This window comes from Lissotriton vulgaris, chromosome 3_1, assembly GCF_964263255.1.
Source record: "Lissotriton vulgaris chromosome 3_1, aLisVul1.2, whole genome shotgun sequence".
Classification (NCBI taxonomy): domain Eukaryota; kingdom Metazoa; phylum Chordata; class Amphibia; order Caudata; family Salamandridae; genus Lissotriton; species Lissotriton vulgaris.
In genome coordinates this window covers 729,341,249-729,360,801 of record NC_141689.1, presented here as the reverse complement: position 1 = coordinate 729,360,801, position 19,553 = coordinate 729,341,249, and the positions used below count along the sequence as shown (strand labels likewise).

Sequence of the window (19,553 nt, the reverse complement as noted above, 5' to 3'; positions counted from 1 at the left end):
TAGGGACAACCCAAGTGGCCACCCCCAAACATAAATATATACAAATGCCTGATGCTAGTGGGTTTTCTTCCCCCTCACCCTGTGGGGGCAGATGGGCCTCCAAATAAGCATGATCCACCCTCGGGGAGATAGGGGGCAGAAAACAGCCACAAGTACTAGGAAAAAATTACACCCCAATGAGGGGCGATTCTTGCCCAATGGATTACCCCATGCTTAAAGATTTAAACTCCTTGGTGCTAGTGTTTGTTTTCAAAATAAGCTGGATCTATCCTCGGGGAGGGGGATGCAGAAAACGGGCAATACAAAATGCCCCCCTCTGGAAGTGAACCCATGCGTGATCATGCAGCAGGAATACTCTACAAAGAGACATCGGGGAAGAGTAAAAATTCTTTCCTCTGCCTCGATGTCTCTGTGCATGTGGAAACCCCTTTGGAGCAGGAAAAATCTACCAACTCCTTTGGACACACTGGAACCAAATCTAGCGCAGCTGGCGTCTCTTCATGACTTTGGCACGCGCTGGTCGCGATGACGTCATGGGATTGCCAAGGGGGGGAAGTTGGGGGGTGGCATCTGTTTGGGGGGTTAGATGGGCGGCCCATGGGGGGAGCACCAGCGCTTCCCCCGGCGCTCTCCCCATGGGTAGGTGCTAGGACGGAATGGTTCAGTTGTCAGTCCTCCGTGGCTCAAGACAGAACCATTCCGTCATGAGCACCGAAGGGGTTAACACCCTGTGCGATTGCTACAGGGTCTTTATGAACAAGGGACCTTGCTATTTTCATCCCTTTTTCAAGCTTTACTCTCCCGCAAGCGATTTAAGATCTGCTGGCTTGTGTCCCCATTATAAAGAGAGCATGCATTGGGGGGGTCGCTCTTTCAGTTTTATGGCAGCTCAAATGTAACATTGTCTCCCTCTTCATATCAGACAGGAAACAAGCATTTGCAATGCAATAGGTCTCGCATTTTTTCGAGAGTTTGAGGTATTGCCATTGTAAATGACAGTCTTTTATTTGTGTTGTTTTTAAAACAGAATGTATGCCATTTATTGTCATTTGCACTGCCAGTAGCTTAAACTTGCGCACATGCGATAACTATTGCATTGCAAATGTGTTAGTGAAATAAAATGTTTTAACCACATCGCTTCTACAGGAATTTTCCTGCTGTGCTGCCCTTTTATGAATAGGGTGTGGTCGTGACTGAACCATTCCGTCATCAGCACAGCTCAACCGTGACTGATGACGGAATGGTTCCGTCACCAGCATCGAAGGAGTTAAAAACATTCGGAGATAGCGTAGAAAACAAAGCTTTTTAAGCAAATAGTGCCCAGAGACTGTAATTAAAGCCTACGGAGTAACAATACACGTAACTGGGGCGGGCGGGGGGTCGCCTCTGGAGGTTACAAAATGAGATAAGGCAATACTAAGGAGGGACCTATTGACCAAGAAAAAAACCCCACAGTTTACAGTGGACAATGACACAAGCCAATTAAAAATATGGGCGGAGAGTGGGTGGAGCTTCAAATCCCTGCCTGAAAACAGCATGCCACGTAGACCTGCGCATGCGTTGTCCAGGTTCGACCTAAAAAATATTTGAAAAGGGTTTTCTTTAAACCTTTTATACAGTGCACATTAGACTTAAATGTATGGAAATCAAAATGTCTCAATTACATTCAAATATATCATTGAGTAATGAAACTCATAATGAAAGAAGCAGCCAGGAGTGATAAAACTCCCTCAGAAGCACTTTTCTCATGACCCCGCTTTGATCTGACAATGCTTGGGAGAAGCGAAACTAGTAACTTAAGCATGGTGGAAGAACAAAAAAATCGTCCCACTTTGAGCCTCTCTAAAGGGCAAGAGGTCTACCTGCAATAAACACTGTGCCAAGTTTGTGAGCACTAAACGTATTGTTCCAATATCAGTACTTAAGGACTCATATTAAAGTAGAAGAGAAGTGTGATAAGCAATTAAATCTGCAACTCGAATTACACTGGAAACCACTTGCATGCGCTTGGCAAGCAAGTTGGAAGGGTCAAAGATCCTCACAGGGCAGGAGGGGAACAGGAAATTATCGTTGGGTATGAGATTTTGATCGGGAGTGATATATTTACTGACTCTACAATTACTGTGTGTGATAGATGTTGTGACACGTTCCCCCAACTGCCTGTTACTTGTCAAAAATCAAAAACAGTTCAAGATACATTGTTTCATTTACCTGACTTACCAGCAGTAACGAAAACAATGGTTACTTAACCTAAATGAACACCACCGATAGATTAAAAATAGAAATACACTGCTTACGGTTATTAACATCGCAGCTGCGTGCACTTGCCCTAACATGTTCATAAACAACGACCCACTTGAAGAGTGCTAAAAAATGTTTTAAAAAATCCAGGTCTTTGAACAAAATTTAAAAAAGACATTAGCCTTCCATGTCAATATCATTACTGCATAATACCATTAACAAATGTAATGGCAACTCCCACTGTGGTAGCAACAGATGTCCGAACAAGCGATTGCATAATCTCTTCATTCCACTGAAATTTTTTGTGGTTTGTACTTCGTTTTAACCTCTACGCACCATGTTGATTGGAGTCAGCGCAGATTAAAGGATGGCAGTAGCAGTCAAAGTCAGAGTTTATCATTTACCAATGTTGGTGCACGTTTTATAACTAGGCCACACAAGATTCCCCGCAGACCAGGCCCTGCAGAAGTACTAGTTTTACCTCAGATGGCGCATGCACGGTGCACATCAAAGAGAACCCGCTCACTTAACAGTAACTCCAAAGGCGCGTGGGATTGGAAGCAGAGCACTGTAACTGCCTACGCCCACAGTCGATCAGCGTTTTTATGTTCACTTACAGACCAAACCTACTGAGACACCAAAACATCAGTAAAAACTAGCCTTTTTTCGAACGAAAAAAATGTCAGCTCGAAAGTGCAATTCCCTTTGATGAATGTCGCTTAAGAAGTTGTTATGCAATGATTTTACTTGCAAGATCAAATACTGTAGCCAGCAAATGAAGCCACCAACCCCCGAGTACCACCAGTGCGTCTGCATCCGGACGCCAAAATGCAATTAACCCAAGAATGACAGAAGGAAGTCTTTCCTACACCGCCACCAAACTTTTGCCTTGGGATAGAGACTCTGTTTCACAACCATTCTTAGACAGTAAACAAACACAAGGGGTACCAGGGCCTACTCCACGGAGCGAGTCTTGATTAAAAGTAAGAGCGCCTCCTCGCAGCGTATGCAGCCGGAACGGCGAGCGCACCTCTGGCCAGCGGGCGTGCCCGCCCACCGATAGGGGAAGCAGCCCGCTGCTGAGCAGTGTGCACCTGAAAGAAAACAGTGCTCACCAACTACACAATGACGACTTTGTAACACCGCAAGTAAAAGGTACAGTCCTGAAGGGCGGCCACAAAAGGAGACAGGGCAGTAACAAGGAGGGACTTAGAAGCCTCATTAATAATTGGAAGGCAGCGTTTACCATGGACGATGGCACGAGCCAATGAAAAATATGGGCGGAGCTTCCACAGCACTTCCACATCTGTCCCTACTAGTACAATATGCCTCGCAGAGAGAGCAGAGCATGCGCTGCATCGCTAGGCGCGACCTAAAAACTGAATTGTCATTCCGTAAGAAGCTGAAAACATGGCTCTTAAGGTTGGTATGATTTTGTTTACTTTATTAGTATGCTGCACTGTCTATGTTCTGCTGAGTAAGATTGTAGAGCTGGGACACTTTGTCAGGAGTAACCATGTGCTTTATGAATAATTTTAGTATGACATTTTTTTTGCAGGAAGCAGAGAGGTGCCTGTTCTTGAGAACAATCGAACAGGTCCAGTCTCCACAAACTGAGCAGGGATACTTCTGCAACTAACCCTTTTTAAGGAACTTTGGAGGGGAGTTCTGTAGCATCATGGAGATTTTTACAGTCTAAAGAATTCTCTCCAACCCTCGCAGAAGGGCAATATGCTAACTTTTGTTCACCTAGTTTAATTTAAAAAAAATCATTACAAGATGACTGCCACACGTGCATATGCATGTGTGGTGACCATCTTTGAAAATTTGTTTTCTTCTACTGAAACAAAGTTCATTTCAAGAGACCACCGCATATGGGTGCTCATACATGCCTGCCATTTTGTACTGATTTTTCCTCAGACTAATATAAAAACCATTACAGGACGATACACATGGGTGCGAACACTTGTCGGTCATTTGGGGAAGGAAAAGCACTGGCAAAGCCAGTAGGTGTCACGGGCAAAACAATTCTGGTTGTACTTTTTTTTATTCTCTGTGTACTTTGAGTCGTTATTTCTCAAGACATCTGTTTTATAGGTTCTATAAACATTCTGAGATGCACTACAGTTTGCTTAGAACACTGGTAACTTTACAAAATTGTTCACTTCCCAAGTCTGCATCGGTGACATTTATCGCACTATGTTAGGAAATGGGTGTATGATATAATGTGGTTGCGAAACCTCACAGTGTAATACACTTACCAAAACTTACTAACCCCTTTGGGTCCAGTAAGTTTGGTCTGTAAAACCCTCAACTCAAACTTGGGTACCTGTGGCACTGAGCAGCAACAGAGGAACACGTTTAAACCGCACCAAAACAATTGCGGTAGAATCTGACACCAATTTTCAAAAATAGACTATTTGTTAGAACAATTTCGAGACTAGAGTGAAAAGATTCACTGAGAGTTACAGAGATGACCTGTTTCTATGTTTAAACGAAATGTAGGTGTAATTGGAGCAGAGATAATTAATGTTATTAAAAATGGGCCTCTTCCTCTCCGAATCGGAAGCTAAACACCGTCTTTTGTGCTCACCAGCCGTTGTCCTTTTTAGGCAAAATGTTCAAGCCTGGACCATAATAAGGCAGTAGTGTTTTCCGGGCATTTCACAAGCCTTACTGTTGGCTCTGCAGATGGACATGCACTGCTGGTGTATTAATCTCACATAGAAATCAGTGCATAAATAGCGTTAAGCGTGTTGAATAAAAGTGGAAGCCTATCAAATAAAGTTTAAACAGTATCTCTATTATCTGAGAAGTGCCATAAAGTAGGGGAAATTGAAATAAATATGAAATAACAGTGGATCAAAAACCGTGCTTTTATGGTGTGCTCCTGTCGGTATAAGCTGTGGAAGCAGAGGCACAGGATGAGCTGCACGGTGAGCGCTTGAAATGCTTGTTCACATAGGAAAATTAGTGCGTTGGACAAATGTGTGCTAAAAGTGGAGAAGAAACAAAGCAGCCAAAACTTTAAAAAAGTTCCCCAAAAGCGGATAAAACAGTAATTAGGCCTAGGGACACTGATAAGAGCAAACAAATGAGGAACACAGGGAACAACAGGGAATGGTATGCTACAGCCAATAGAATCTGAGTAAAAGTAAGGGTCAAGCATAGGAATTAGTGAAACAGCAAGGGGACGCGGTGTAATCCCCTTTTTAGGTTTATATTGAATAAAATAGATTTCACAAGCACCGCGCAAGCGCTGTTCAAGCAAATTGTAAAAATGGAGGTTTGGTATTTGTCATTACCTTAAACGACAAAGTTGACTCAGCCGTTTTAAACTGCTCTTCCAGTCTGCAATGCAGACTGGGAGCCATGTTTTACATTGTCCCACTCAGGGTGGCACAACAAGTGCTGCAGTCTCTGGGGGACATTCCAACTGGTAATATTCATTAGGGACTTACAAGTAAGCTAGTCTGTGCCAATAGCTACAAGGTAATTAAACATACACCATTGCAAGGACCAGAGAACATGCACTGAATCTTGTTTAGCAAGACTCAGGGCATTTCAGAGTCATTACTACAGTAACCTTACACACTACATCCATGTGATGCAGATATGTACTGCACCATTAAAGCATCACTATTTCTAGTTTGTGACTGAGCTTACTGACGTAAAGTTACCCATGATGTATTCTAATGATATTTTTTACTAAAAACAATGCTTTCAGTGGGTGCACTAGAAAATACTGTTTTTTTATATTCTCCTTTTTACATAGTGCTGTTGTTGCAGAACCTTAGAGAGATAGATTGAACAGTTTATCGTTTCCTTTTTATTATCTACATGTGAAATCTTACGCAAACTCAAAAAGTCCTTTAGTGCCACAGTTGTGTCCTGGAGGGTGGGTTTCATCTGAAGGCCCTTTCAAAGATTATCAACAGATAGGCATGTTTTATTTTTTGACATTGACATAATAAGAAAAGTATTTTGTGTTGCATTGTTACTGTCTAAGTTTCAAGTAAAATGCACAAAGTAGGAGACAACTATTTTGTTTATTAAGCACATTTTGTGTAATATATATTTTATTTTAACAAATTATTTTATTGTATATTGCCATGTTTATATTTTCTAGTTTGTGTGCATGCTAGTGCAAATAACTCTTTACTTTCTCTTCCAGGGGATACTCATTAATAGTCATAAGCACTGAATTATCTCCGCCCATGAGCGGGGACCCGGAACACATAAACAATATACATGTATATGTGTAAATATAACCAAAAGTACAAAGTACTAAGTAATTATACACATATACATGTATAATAACCATAATATGCAGCCTAACCTTAACACATAGGCTAATCAAACCAAACCTTACACGTTCTGAAGCATGAAAATATGCTGTATATAAATGCAATAAACAGGCATGAGCCTAAAATGCATTTCATAGCCATGAAAAACCTTTTATTTTCATCAAAGAACCTGTAGTAAACAGTTATTAGCCTAAAAGGGCTGCATATGAAAAAATGTCTGTGTACAGAAAATCAGACTGGCACCCTGCCTTTAAGGCCCCAGAGAATCTGCACACTTTGCCTTTAAGGCCTCCAGGAGAACTCTGTTCCCATCATGCCCCACAGGTGACAGTTAGGTCAGTTCTTTTTTCCGGCTTGTTCTGTGAGGAACCTGGAACTTGAGCTCTGCTCTTTTGAAGTATTTTCTGTCAGAAATTGGTTTTTCTTGCCTTTTCTTGACAAAATATAACTTTGGTGGTGGGTTGTTACCCTTTTCTGACTAAGCTGTTGGTGTTTTTTAGTCAGAATGCCACCTTTATTTTACAAATGTCCTTCCTGTGGGAAGAAGATGTCGAAAACTGACCCACACTCTGTTTGTGTGGTGTGTCTTCCAGCTTCTCATAAGGTGGAAGAATGTTATCACTGCCTCAACCTTTCAAATAGAACTTTAAAAGAAAGAGAGAAAATGAGGTTGCTGGGCCTTCTGGAGAGAGAAAACCGTGGTGAGAAGAGTTCTAAAGGCCTATTATCATCTGCCAAGCCATCTTCTCAGCCCAAACGTCGAAGATCAGCGTCTCCAGAAGGTAGAACTAAGAAGCATCGACTCCAGGGAGCGTCACCGTCAAAAAAGGTGCGCTCGACGTCGAGAACCAGATCGCCGTCGACGTCGAAGAGAGCTCCATCGACGTCGAGGACATCGCCGGTGAACAGTCGCCGTCGAAATCCTTGTCGACGTCGAGGCAATTGGTGTCGATTGCAGTGAGGACGACGTCGGGAGTGCAACGCTCGACGTCGAAGGATCGTATGAGTCGACGAGAGGATAAAGGTTCGACGTCGAAGGATAAAGGGTCGACGTCGAAGGATAAAGGGTCGACGTCGAAGGATAAAGGGTCGACATCGAGGAAGAGTCATCGGTCGACGTCGAGAGGGAGACATACGTCGTCGAGGAAAAGATCGACGTCGAGAGAAAGGATGACGTCGAAGGATTCGACGTCGAGACCTAAAAAGAGACGGTCAAGGTCTCCATCTCGACGTCGAAGCATGCTTTGGGCTCGAAGCATGGAGTGTCTAGGTCTCCCCCACCTGATCATAGGTCGGAGTCGAGACTATCAAGACCAGCCTCCCGGACCTCAATTAGGTCTTTGTCGAGGTCAGAAATAAGTCCTGAACCTAGAGTGGAAGGTTCCCCGCATGATCAGCAAGACAACAGATCTGCAGTGGGGCAAGGGATAGTGCACCAGGACTCTTCTGTGGTGGCTCATTCGGGCTCAACCTCAGGGCAGGTGTCAGATGACAGACAGTTGGTGCCCAGACAGCGGACCCCGTCTGCTTCTAAGTCTTCCGCAGAGCTGAATATTGTGCAGGTGTCACCTGAAGCTTCACCTGAGCATACAGAGCGGCCTATTAACTTGTCACCGAGGTGGTTGGAAAGTTTAAGGCATTGGAAGATGCGTCCGATAATGGGGGAGAGAGCTCCGGTCCCTCGGACGGAACTGCATAGAAGATCACTCTCAAGATCCTTAGTGATAGAGAAATCTCGTTCAGGGGAGCGTAGGAGGCAGCGATCGGCAACTCCTCAAAGAAGACGTAGAACTCCTACTCCATCTTCTACATTATCTTCGTCCTCTTCAAGATCTTCATATAGAGACTATTCTCCGACTATATCTTCTACTCCTCCTTCCAGAGTGTCTCCAGTAGACGATTTAAGCACGTTTAATGATGTATTATGTAGTGGAGAGAGTAAATTCAGCATCTAAATGGCAGTTCCCCAGGTAGCAACGTCAGTCATCTTCGAAACCTTGCATCACAAGACGACTGGCAGGCCTCTCCTACCGTTAGTGCCCGGATTGATTGAACCAGCAATGAGGACATTCCTGACTCCGGCCACGGTGGGTTCAGGTCCTTCTAGGATTGCGAAGAAATACAAGGCTCCAGAGGAAGACCCAATGTTTTTGCGGTCTGACCCACCACCAGACTCCCTGATTGTAGCAGCAGTCAGAAAGGCGCATTCAGCAGCATCTACCTCTTCTGCTCCACCTGAAAAGGACAGTAAGAGTATGGATTCCTTTGGGCGAAGGATGTGCAATACCTCAGGATCGGTCATGCGAGTGGCCAGTGCGGCTGCTCTATTGGGCCGCTATGACCGTCTGCTCTGGGACTCAGTGGCTCGTTTTGCAGATAAACTCCCTAAAGAGGATCAGAAAGACTTCCTGGAAATAGTGGAGGAAGGAGGTTTGGTGGCTAACCAGAGCATTAGCGCGGCTGCTGATGCTGCGGACTTGTCGGCTCATGGCTATACACATGGTGTTTGCGCAAGACGTACAGCCTGGCTTCGCCTTACGGTGCGAAAGCCGGAGGCACAGAGGAAAATGGTCAATTTACCTTTTAATGGATCAACTCTGTTTGGATCTCATGCAGACGACGAGATGTCTAAGATGAAGGTGGAGTTGGACACTCTTAAGGCCGTAGGCCTTGAGAAGAAAAAAGAATTTAAACGTCGGGTACTTTTCGTCCCTATGACAAGAGATCTTTTCAGCAAAGGAGTCAACAAACGAATTGGTCTTCGCAAAATCAAGGCCAGAATCAACAAAGATCGCAATTCCAGCAGCGGCGGCCTGGATGGGGCAGAGGCAATGGAAATAGGCAGCAGTCATCAGCTGCCAAGCAGCCTCAGAAACAATGAATGGATGCTTCCTCTACAAACGTGTCCCACTCCGGTTGGAGGAAGTATTGTGCGTTATCTGGACGAGTGGAAACAGATCACAAAAGACAGATGGGTGCTGGATGTCATTCAGAACGGGTACCTTTTGAGATTCAAGAAGGCACCCCCTGTCATGCGCCCTCTAAAGATGGTACAGTGGAATATAAAGCGCTTGCAACAGGAGCCGAACGTCCTCCTGAAGAAGAAGGCCATAGAACCAGTTCCTTTCCAGCAGAGAGGTCAAGGCCTGTACTCTCGATTCTTTCTTGTGCAGAAAAAGGTCCAGTCACAGAGTTCAGACCCATTCTGGATTTCAGGCGACTGAACAAATTCCTTCGGAAGGAGAGATTTTTCGAATGCTGGCTCTTCACCAGATCTTCCCTCAATTACACCAAGGGGATTGGATGTGCTCCATCGATCTAAAGGACGCTTATTTTCATATTCCGGTATCCAGAAAACATCGCAAATTTCTCAGGTTTCAAGTGGCGGCTCGTCATTATCAGTACGCAGTGCTTCCTTTTGGCCTGAGATCAGCTCCCAGGACATTTTCAAAATGTATGGCTGTAGTGGCGGCTTGTCTTCGAAAGAGTCGGATTTTCATATATCCGTACTTAGACGACTGGCTTCTGAAGAGTTCATCCCCATTGCTTCTAGAGGAACATCTGTCGATTTGTCTTCAGCTCATGTACAAGTTGGGTCTGCAAGTCAACTACAAGAAGTCGATAATGAACCCCACCCAGAAGATCCACTACCTGGGTGCTCGGCTGTATACAGAAGTAGAAAACGTGTGTCCTTCGGAGGAGAGGTGGTCATCCATCGGCATGTGTCCTCTCTCCTGGGCTCAATGGCGTCGTGCATTTTCATCGTGCCAAACGCACGTTTGCAGATGCGTCCTCTACAACAGTGTCTGGAAGATCAGTGCAAACAGAGGACGGGATGCTGGGAGGACCGGATTTATCTCCAACAGTCTGCAAAAGATTCCATCCGGTGGTGGATGAAGAAGGTGCACGTGATGAAGGGAGTCCCTTTTCATCAGGACCCACCAACGCAGACTCTGATAGCAGATGCTTCTCTCCAAGGCTGGGGGGCGCATATGGGCCCTCTGCAGGTACAAGGGCAATGGTCAGACTTCGAGAAAGGATATCACATCAATCTTCTCGAACTCAGAGCGGTCCATCTTGCTCTCAAGTCCCTGGCGCCATCGCTACAGACTCGGTTCCTCCTGGTGCAAACAGACAATACAACTACAATGTATTACTTAAACAAGCAGGGGGGTACCAGATCCAGGACTCTTTCCATAAAAGCCCAGACCATCTGGCATTGGTTACTTGCGCGAGACCTGTCCATAACAGCAATTCACCTGCCGGGGAGTCTCAACACACAGGCGGACGACCTCAGCAGAGACTTCGTCGAAGCGCGCGACTGGGTTCTCAACGAAGACGTCGCGAACAGCATTTTCCAGGATTGGGGAACACCAGACATAGATCTGTTCGCATACGCGGCAAACGCAAAATGCCCCGTCTTCGCGTCCAGGTTCTACCAGAAAGGGTCTCAAGGGAATGCCCTTTTGATAGATTGGTGTCAAAATTTGCTGTACGCCTTTCCACCGACACCGTTGATACCAGCAGTGATCAATCGGCTGTACAAGACTCACTCCAGAATTATACTGATTTGCCCAGAGTGGCCACGCCAGTGGTGGTTCCCAGATCTCCTCCAGTTGTCAATAACACCGCACAGGAGGTTGCCGTGTCGCCCGGATCTTCTGTCCAAGCAGAAGGGGCAAGTGTTTCATCCCAATCTGCCCTCCCTGCGCTTGGCAGCATGGCTCCTGAAGTCATCCAGTACAGGCACTTACAGCTGAATCCGGAGTGTATGAACATCCTTAAGGAGGCAAAGCGGCCTTCTACGAGACAATCCTACGGATTTAAGTGGAAACGCTTTTACCTTTGGTGTCAGAGTAAGGGTCTGGACCCTATTCATGGTCAAGAAAAGGTGGTCTTGCCTTATCTTCTTTACCTTGCTGAATCTGGTTTGCAGTTTAATTCCATCAAAGTCCATCTTGCTGCAATAACTGCTTATAGAAAATCGCCAACACAGATATCTTTCTTTCGAATGCCTGTGGTGAAGGATTTTCTGGAGGGGTTAAGAAAGGTTTATCCTCCAATCAGGTCTCCGTCTCCACCTTGGGAGCTTAATGTGGTATTGACTAAATTAATGGGTCCCCCATTTGAGCCGATACATAAAGCGTCTTTGCAACACCTGTCTTGGAAAGTAGCGTTCCTGGTGGCCATCACTTCTGCTCGTAGGGTGAGCGAAATCCAGGCTTTGTGTTGCAATGAACCGTACACAGTTTTTCATGGAAACAGAGTGGTGCTCAGGACTCATCCTGCTTTCTTACCTAAGGTGGTGTCGGATTTTCATATTAACCAATCAATAACATTGCCTACTTTCTTTCCGAACCCTTCAAGTCCGGCAGAACGGACTTTACATTCATTAGATCTAAAAAGGGTTTTGAAATTTTACTTAGATAAAACAAAGTCCTTGAGACAGACGGACCGTCTGTTTGTGAACTATGGTCCTACAAATACTGGTTTGGCAGCATCCAAGAGATCCATTTCTAGGTGGATAGTGTCTTGTATCTTACTGGCTTATCAGCTAGCCCACAAGTCTTTATCAGGTAGACCTAGGGCTCATTGTAGGAGGGGAAAAGCTTCTACCACAGCTCTCCTTAGGAATGTGGCTATGTCAGAGATATGTAAAGCAGCTACTTGGCGTTCAGTGCATACGTTTACACGCCATTACTGTTTGGATTCTGATGCTCAGACTGATGCACAAGTGGGACAAGCATCACTCAGAAATTTGTTTGCTAATACTAGTTAAACACTGTGATTTTAAAGTATGACTATGCTTTTATCTGTTCGCCCGCTTCTGTGGGTATGAGCTTGCTACTCTATTCAGTGCTTATGACTATTAATGAGTATCCCCTGGAAGAGAAGGATTAGTTACTTACCTGTAATCCTAGTTCTCTTCCAGGGGTATACTCATTAAAGTCATAAGCACCCTCCCGCCTCCCGGGGCGAGCAGTAGCATTAAGGTTTAAAAGTTTTCAATATGTTTAAGTGCAGATTCCTGCTAAAGTTTACTGTACCGTACAAAAGAACTGACCTAACTGTCACCTGTGGGGCATGATGGGAACAGAGTTCTCCTGGAGGCCTTAAAGGCAAAGTGTGCAGATTCTCTGGGGCCTTAAAGGCAGGGTGCCAGTCTGATTTTCTGTACACAGACATTTTTTCATATGCAGCCCTTTTAGGCTAATAACTGTTTACTACAGGTTCTTTGATGAAAATAAAAGGTTTTTCATGGCTATGAAATGCATTTTAGGCTCATGCCTGTTTATTGCATTTATATACAGCATATTTTCATGCTTCAGAACGTGTAAGGTTTGGTTTGATTAGCCTATGTGTTAAGGTTAGGCTGCATATTATGGTTATTATACATGTATATATGTATAATTACTTAGTACTTTTGGTTATATTTACACATATATATGTATATTGTTTATGTGTTCCGGGTCCCCGCTAATGGGCGGAGATAATTCAGTGCTTATGACTTTATTGAGTATACCCCTGGAAGAGAACTAGGATTACAGGTAAGTAACTAATCCTTATTGTAAAGCCCAGTCTTTTATTATTGTCAGATGCTTCTTATTTTAAACTTTTAAATAAATGTCAAAATGCTAAAATCTTGCTGCCAGCCTTTGCTTACAAAATTGTTTTTTTTTTTCATTTTGGGTTTCTTGCAATGTAGTGGATGGTGTTACCAATGACAGTAGTGACAGTGAAATGGAGGACAGGAGTACTGCTAATTTGGCCACATTGAAGCTGGATGAATGGCTGAATTTTAAATTAGATCCTGAGGCATGTATAATACGTTTATTTCTACATTTAAATTTCCAGCATTTATCTTGTTACGTTAAAAAGGAAAATTATTTGGTTTTCATTTCTTTTGGGTAAATCTAAATGTTTTCTTTAAAAATAAGTATACACATGATTTGGGTTTATTGCCTTTGACTGGGGGAATGTGTGACATTGATCCACATTCGGTCCATCACTTGTTGTTTTTGCAATTGGGTTTATTGCCGCCATTTTTCCTTCATTAACAGATTTTAAAAGTTATTTTTATTCAGCTGTTTCATAACTTGAACCCCACGGTGAAGCATCTGGCAAAAAAGATGCCATAGCTGAGATTTTGTGCTATAGCCCATTGTGTGGCAGGAAGTTTCTTAGGAGGATCCAAGAAATGGGAATTTCTTTCTACCAGCTCTTTCCTTTGACTAGTGACTTACCAGGAGAAATAACACATAGAGAGACTCACTTTAAATGGCAATTAAATGCTGCCTTTTAAACACTTTTCAGAACTGCAACCTTTACATGCTATATACATACCGGTCATGACTGCCAGCTTGCTAGGCATTGACTGCATCTCTGTACACAATAGGAGGTCTGGATGAAAATGGACCAAAAAGCCCAACATCCCCTTAAGGACTCAGAGCATCACTATTAGGGGTAGCAAGTTGACTGTGAGGTGGGTAGAACCTTTTGAGTTTGTTTGCTTTTTATACCTGCAAGCTAGAATTCCAATCTGTTGCATACGATTAGCCTCAGATTCCATACTTTAGAATAATCCCCAGGTGTCAGACTGAATCTGGAAGATTTCCAATCAGTACCCCTGCACGCACCTGTTGGTGGCTGTGTTCTTCTCCTCACTGCGATTTTGCTGTCTTCTGCGCCAGAAGTGATATGCGATGTAACCATATTGGGTCCACCTCAGCGTGCTGATGCCAGTTCTTTCCTTTCCGGGCCAGATAGCGCTGATCACGTCTCGGATACCCCTAGTTACTTTTGACTGGCATTTTTTACTTTTTGTCAACCTCTTTTGAGAATTTTCTCCTGGTGTGAAGATATGTCACCCAAGAAACTGGCTGGTTTCAAACCATGTGGGGCCTGTCACTGACACAAAATGTCGGTGACAGGCCCCCACTTGGTGTGTTTGGGGTTCCTGGAGTTGGACCATGACTCCAAGACCTGTGAGGACTGCCCCGTCATGGATCCCAAGGCACTAAGGGATCGGTCCCTCAAGCTCCTCTTCGCCTGACATTGATTAACTCCACAACGGTTGAGGCCCCATTTGTGCAGAAGGTCCAAGACATTTGTGAAGCCCTTCCTGACGTTTGTCTTCGCATTCCAGGTCGTCGAGTCTCACAAGCATAAAAAGTCAAAGAGGTTTAGGAGGTCTTCTACCCTCCCCGGGCCCGGCAAAGTTTTCTGACGAGACCCAGGAGTGCTGGCATTCCAGGCCCCGTGAGTCGGTGGAACCTGAACCTGGGTCGGCTTTGCGCATCCCCCATTTTCCCAGAGCTGTTCCACGCTTCTCCTATTTCCACGGAAATGGGAGAAGCTTTCACCTTCACCCAGCTGAAAAAGTTTTATTAGGTCATGCATCTCAAATTTTGGTGGCCCGCCCTCTCTGGCACTCCTTTGGGACCTAGCGGATCAACACCAACGGGTTCGCCCTTGGAACCAGTGGGGCCCCACAGATCCCTCACTGGATCTGGAGCGGAGTCGTCAGAGAGACAGACACCTTCCTCGACGTCTGCTCCAGTGCCAATGCCCGCTTCAGGTACGACACCCACAGCACCGCACCCATCAATATTCCCGACTCTGACACAGAGCTGGAACTACATTGTTCGATGCAGACTCCGGCGCCGACTTGGTCCATACTTCCTGGAGCAGAGCCAGTGCCTTATTTATTTGACAGGCCTGGAGAGGGAGATAATTGGGAGTGGTCTATGGACCCTTATAGTTACCCGCTCCCTCAGGAAGAACAGGACAACTGGTATGAGAGACTGCCTGAGGCCAATGGGTTAGTTACCTCACCTGGTACTGACCCGCTCCTATGGAGGAGGGTACCGTTTTTGAGATGGTGGTGCGTAGGGCAGCTGAGGTTTTGAACCTTCAGCTGCCTACAGTGGCGTTACAGATGAATGTCTTGATAGAGGTACTTCAGCCGGGAGTCTCCCCTTAATAACCCTTGCTCCCCTTCAATGAAGCCCTACCTGGATCCTGGCCCAAACCCTGCACACGGGCTCGTGTATAGACGGTTGCCCCCTGCCATCATCCTGCTCCTGGGGAACTCAGTTTCCTCCCCCAGCACCCCAACCCGGAGAGCCTGCTGGGCCAAACCTCCACATCCAGGATTAACCCCGGTTCATTCCGACTGGGAATCCAAGAGGCTGGACAACTTTGGCAAGAATGTACTCTATCACCAGTTTAGCTCTACAGTTGGTGAAGACAGCGTGTCTCTTTGGCCGTTATTCCCATACGATATGGGCCTCGTTTGTTCAAATCCTGCCCATCGTCTCTGAGGAGGCCTGAGTTCTATCCTCACTCAGCTTATTGCTCATGGACGAGATGCAGCAAAGTTCACCATACGGTGTGGGCTTGACAAACTAGCTGGGCAGTGTGATTTCTTCATCAGTGGCCTTACGGTACCACTCCTGGCTGAGAACAACTGTTTTATCAGGGGATATCCAGATTTCCATGATGGACATGCCCTTAGATGGCTCTCGCCTCTTTGGCGAGAAGTAGGGTTCAGCGCTGGAGCGCTTTTAAGGACAGCAGAGCTACGACCAGGTGCCTGGTCTTGTCTTCGGTCACTCGCCAACCCCCCTCCTCTTTTGAGGCCACAGAAAGTATCTCCAACCACGCCCATACCTTCCCAGGCACAATGGCCAGTAGGCTTCTCAGCCCTTTTGTGGCCAAGGGTTCAGGTCCCACAGACAGTATGAGACAGGCGGTCACCACCCTCCCAGCAGACACTTCCTCCAAACCTCTTTAGTTTGCACTCAACCACCAAGTGGGAGGCAGAATATGCCATCACCTGCCCCCCAGGTGGTCAGTGACATCAGACCACTGGGTTGTCCAGATCGTCTGAAGGGGCACTCCCTCCACTTTGTGACTACCCCAGCAACCCATGCGACCCGCTTATGCTACCCACTTAAGATCGGCTGGCAGAGCACCATCTCTCTTTGCTCTGTCAAGAAGTGCACTCTCTCTTGGCCATGGGAGCCATAGAGAAGGTACCTGTATCAGAATTAGTTTGCAGTTATTATTCCGGCTACTTTCTGGTGCCAATGAAGGACAGAGAACTACATCCTATCCTCGATCTGTGCCTTCTCAACCTCTTCTTGAAGAAAGAGAAATTCAGAAAGCTCAAGCTCGCCCAATTTCTGTCTGCTCGCGACCCGGGAGACTAGATGGTAGTGTTGGACTTGCAGGACACAAATTTCCACATGCAACAGATGTTACTTGTGGTTCACCGTAGGCCAAGAGCACTTTCATTTTGCTCTGCTCCCTTTCGGCCTTACCAGTACCCCTCTGGTGTTCACAAAATTGATGGCGAAGGTTGTAGCTCTTCTGCATAGGTTACTATCTTCCACTAACTCCACGATTGGCTTTTGATGGCGGGCTCGCCCCAGGCAGTCTTCTCCCAACTTCAAACTATGGCAAACTTCCTATCATCTGAGCCATTCTAGACACAGTGCTGTTTTGGACCTATCTTCCCAAGAGGTGAGTCCTGGATATTCAGTCTATGATTCCGATGTTTTAGCCTCTATCCTGGATATTGGTGAGACTGACTCTGAGGCTGGTGAGTCTCATGGCCTCCTGCATTCCGCAGATCCCTCATGTCTGATGGCATATTCAAGCCCTGCAGTGGGACCTGAAGGTCCAGTGGGGATAGCATCAGGAGACAAAATAAATGGGGCCAGTCGAGTAGTCATTTAAATCAGATAATAGCATGAAGCTTAGAATAAACTGTAAATAATAATAATTGCCAAACAGGATACAGTTCAGCTCAAATAAATAAAACATAAATCAGAGGTCAATCTGATAGTGTCACCTCATAAAGATCAGGCAAGAGTCAGCCCACAACCCTCAGGAATGGGCTTCTTTAATAATGCAAAATACAGTGGAAGCCATAATGAATACAGTTGTGCGAAAAAAGCCGCATGGTTTGAACTAATCAGGAACAATACAGTCTCCAAAATCATTTTATTCAGCACTATGCCACAGATTCACATAATACATTTCCCATCTCTGTGCCTTTCAGATACCACAACTGGAAATAAAAATGTCGCTACCTAATTTACAAGGACTACTTTTTTTGACAAATCACATTAGTCCCAATAGATAAACTGTCACTCTTAGTGAAACAGTATGGTACAAAACTCTAAAGAGAAAAAAACATCAGTCTGCACATGGAAAAGTAACATTACGTCTCAAAACAGTGTTTACAAAGTTGCTTGTACATGAATACTTTGGGTGCAGGGTGAGACAAGGATAAAAGATAATTACATACTTAAAAGATGGTGGCAGACAGCACCAACCATTTTGAAACCAGCATTAGTTTATGTTAGCATTAGCTCAGTTCCTTCAACATGTTTTTATTTCACTTAGATGTTAATTTTCTTTTATAGTGTTTAATGGTATTGTGCGTATAATTATAAAACTTTGCATCAGATGACTATATGACTTTTTTTATCTCTGTTCTCTGGTTTTTATTGGATGGTTGGAAGACCCGGCCCTTTTGACATGTTTATTCCCAAACTTTTTGCCTTTTGCCTCCGATTTTTCTGACCTTGTTTTTGTTGGCTATAGGATTCTGGACACTTTTACCACTGCCGACCAGTGCTAAATTGCATATGCTCTCCGTATAAAGTGTAACAATGATAGGTTGTCCTGGCAAGTCCACTTGCCAGGCCCAAACCTTCCCTTTCCTTACATGTAAGGCACCCCTAAGGTAGGCCCAAGGTACCCCCATGGGCAATGTGCAGTGTATGTGAAAGGTAGGACATGTACTAGTGTGTGTGGCATGGCCTGATAGTGAAATACTGTGTATTTCATTTTTCACTGTTGAAAGGCTAGCTGTCCCAGAGCTTATCATTGGAGTTGTGCTGTAACATTTTTACATGTGTAACTTGAAATAGGGACAATATAGGAAAATTAAGATTAGACTCTCTGAACTCAGAATTTATTAACGCACCTTTTGGTGAAGGTGGTTTTTAAATACTGTGTTTGAAAACACCACTTTTAGAAAGTGAGGGTTTTCTTACTTTACTACCATTCTGTGTGTCTCTAGCTGTTTGTGTACTCTGCCCCTTGTGTGTGAGTGACAGGAGCTGAGATGTGCATTCACTGTAGACAGTCACTGGGGGGGTGGTTGAAGTGTGCCCTCTCTTGCCTGGGTGAATCATCACAGGCCTGATTAGATCTGCTCTGCATTTATAGTAGTGATAGGTGTTGTAATTACACCTGAATAGGCTGTGTCTCCTTTTGCACAATGCTGTCTCCGCCCCCTGTGGTCATGCTGCACCAGTGAGGGCAGAACTGGTGTGGACTGGGTTCAGAGACCCTTGCCACAAAGAGAACAAAGACATTTTAGGGTATAAGTATTGCACCTAAAATCCCAAAACTTTAGATTACTTCCAGGAACAAGAGGACCCTGTCGAGCTGAAGAGCTGTAAGGAGGAGTACTGCTCCTTTGCTGTGTGGGGTTGGCCTGCAGTTGCTGCTTCTGCCTATGGTGGAGGAAAAGGACTGACTCTTTTTGCCCGTTGTGGTATTCTGCTTCGGAAGGAAATCTCCACGGGCTTGTGTGTTCTTTCCTCCAGTTGTTGTTTTTGGAAGACTCCGGGACATCAAAGTCGTCCTGGTGCCTTACGTATTTTAAATGTTCTGGGGTTTTACCTTATGGACTGTCCTGGTTCCTTTAGCTGTGCAAAAAGAAGCAAGGGCGTGTAGAGTGCTTCTATTTTACAGCTCTGCGCCTGGGGAGTAATGTGTTCTGCCTCAGAAACAGTCTCCAGTGAGGCACCTGGGGAGTGCTTCTTGTTTTCGTCCCAGTGCGCGGTGAGTGCTTCAATCCTTCCTTAAGAAAACAAGTAGCACCTGGTGAGCGCCTGGACCTCAGTGGTCCGAGTTCAAGACGTGGGCTGCTACTGCCCCAAAGAACGAGGGAAGTGCAGGCTGCTCATTTTAGCACCGCAC

The 19,553-nt window shown here is 45.1% G+C and overlaps 1 protein-coding gene across 9 annotated transcripts in view; it reads left to right on the top strand.

Annotated features, from left to right (window-relative positions):
• YTHDC2 (YTH N6-methyladenosine RNA binding protein C2) overlaps positions 1–19,553 on the top strand; it is a 1,208,271-nt gene that overhangs the window by 766,703 nt on the left and 422,015 nt on the right. For all 9 annotated transcript variants that reach the window (XM_086961045.1, XM_086961046.1, XM_086961047.1 and 6 more), the window contains one exon: positions 13,255–13,364. In XM_086961045.1, the coding sequence (XP_086817171.1) occupies positions 13,255–13,364 (110 nt within the window). The remainder of the gene's footprint in view (positions 1–13,254; positions 13,365–19,553) is intronic.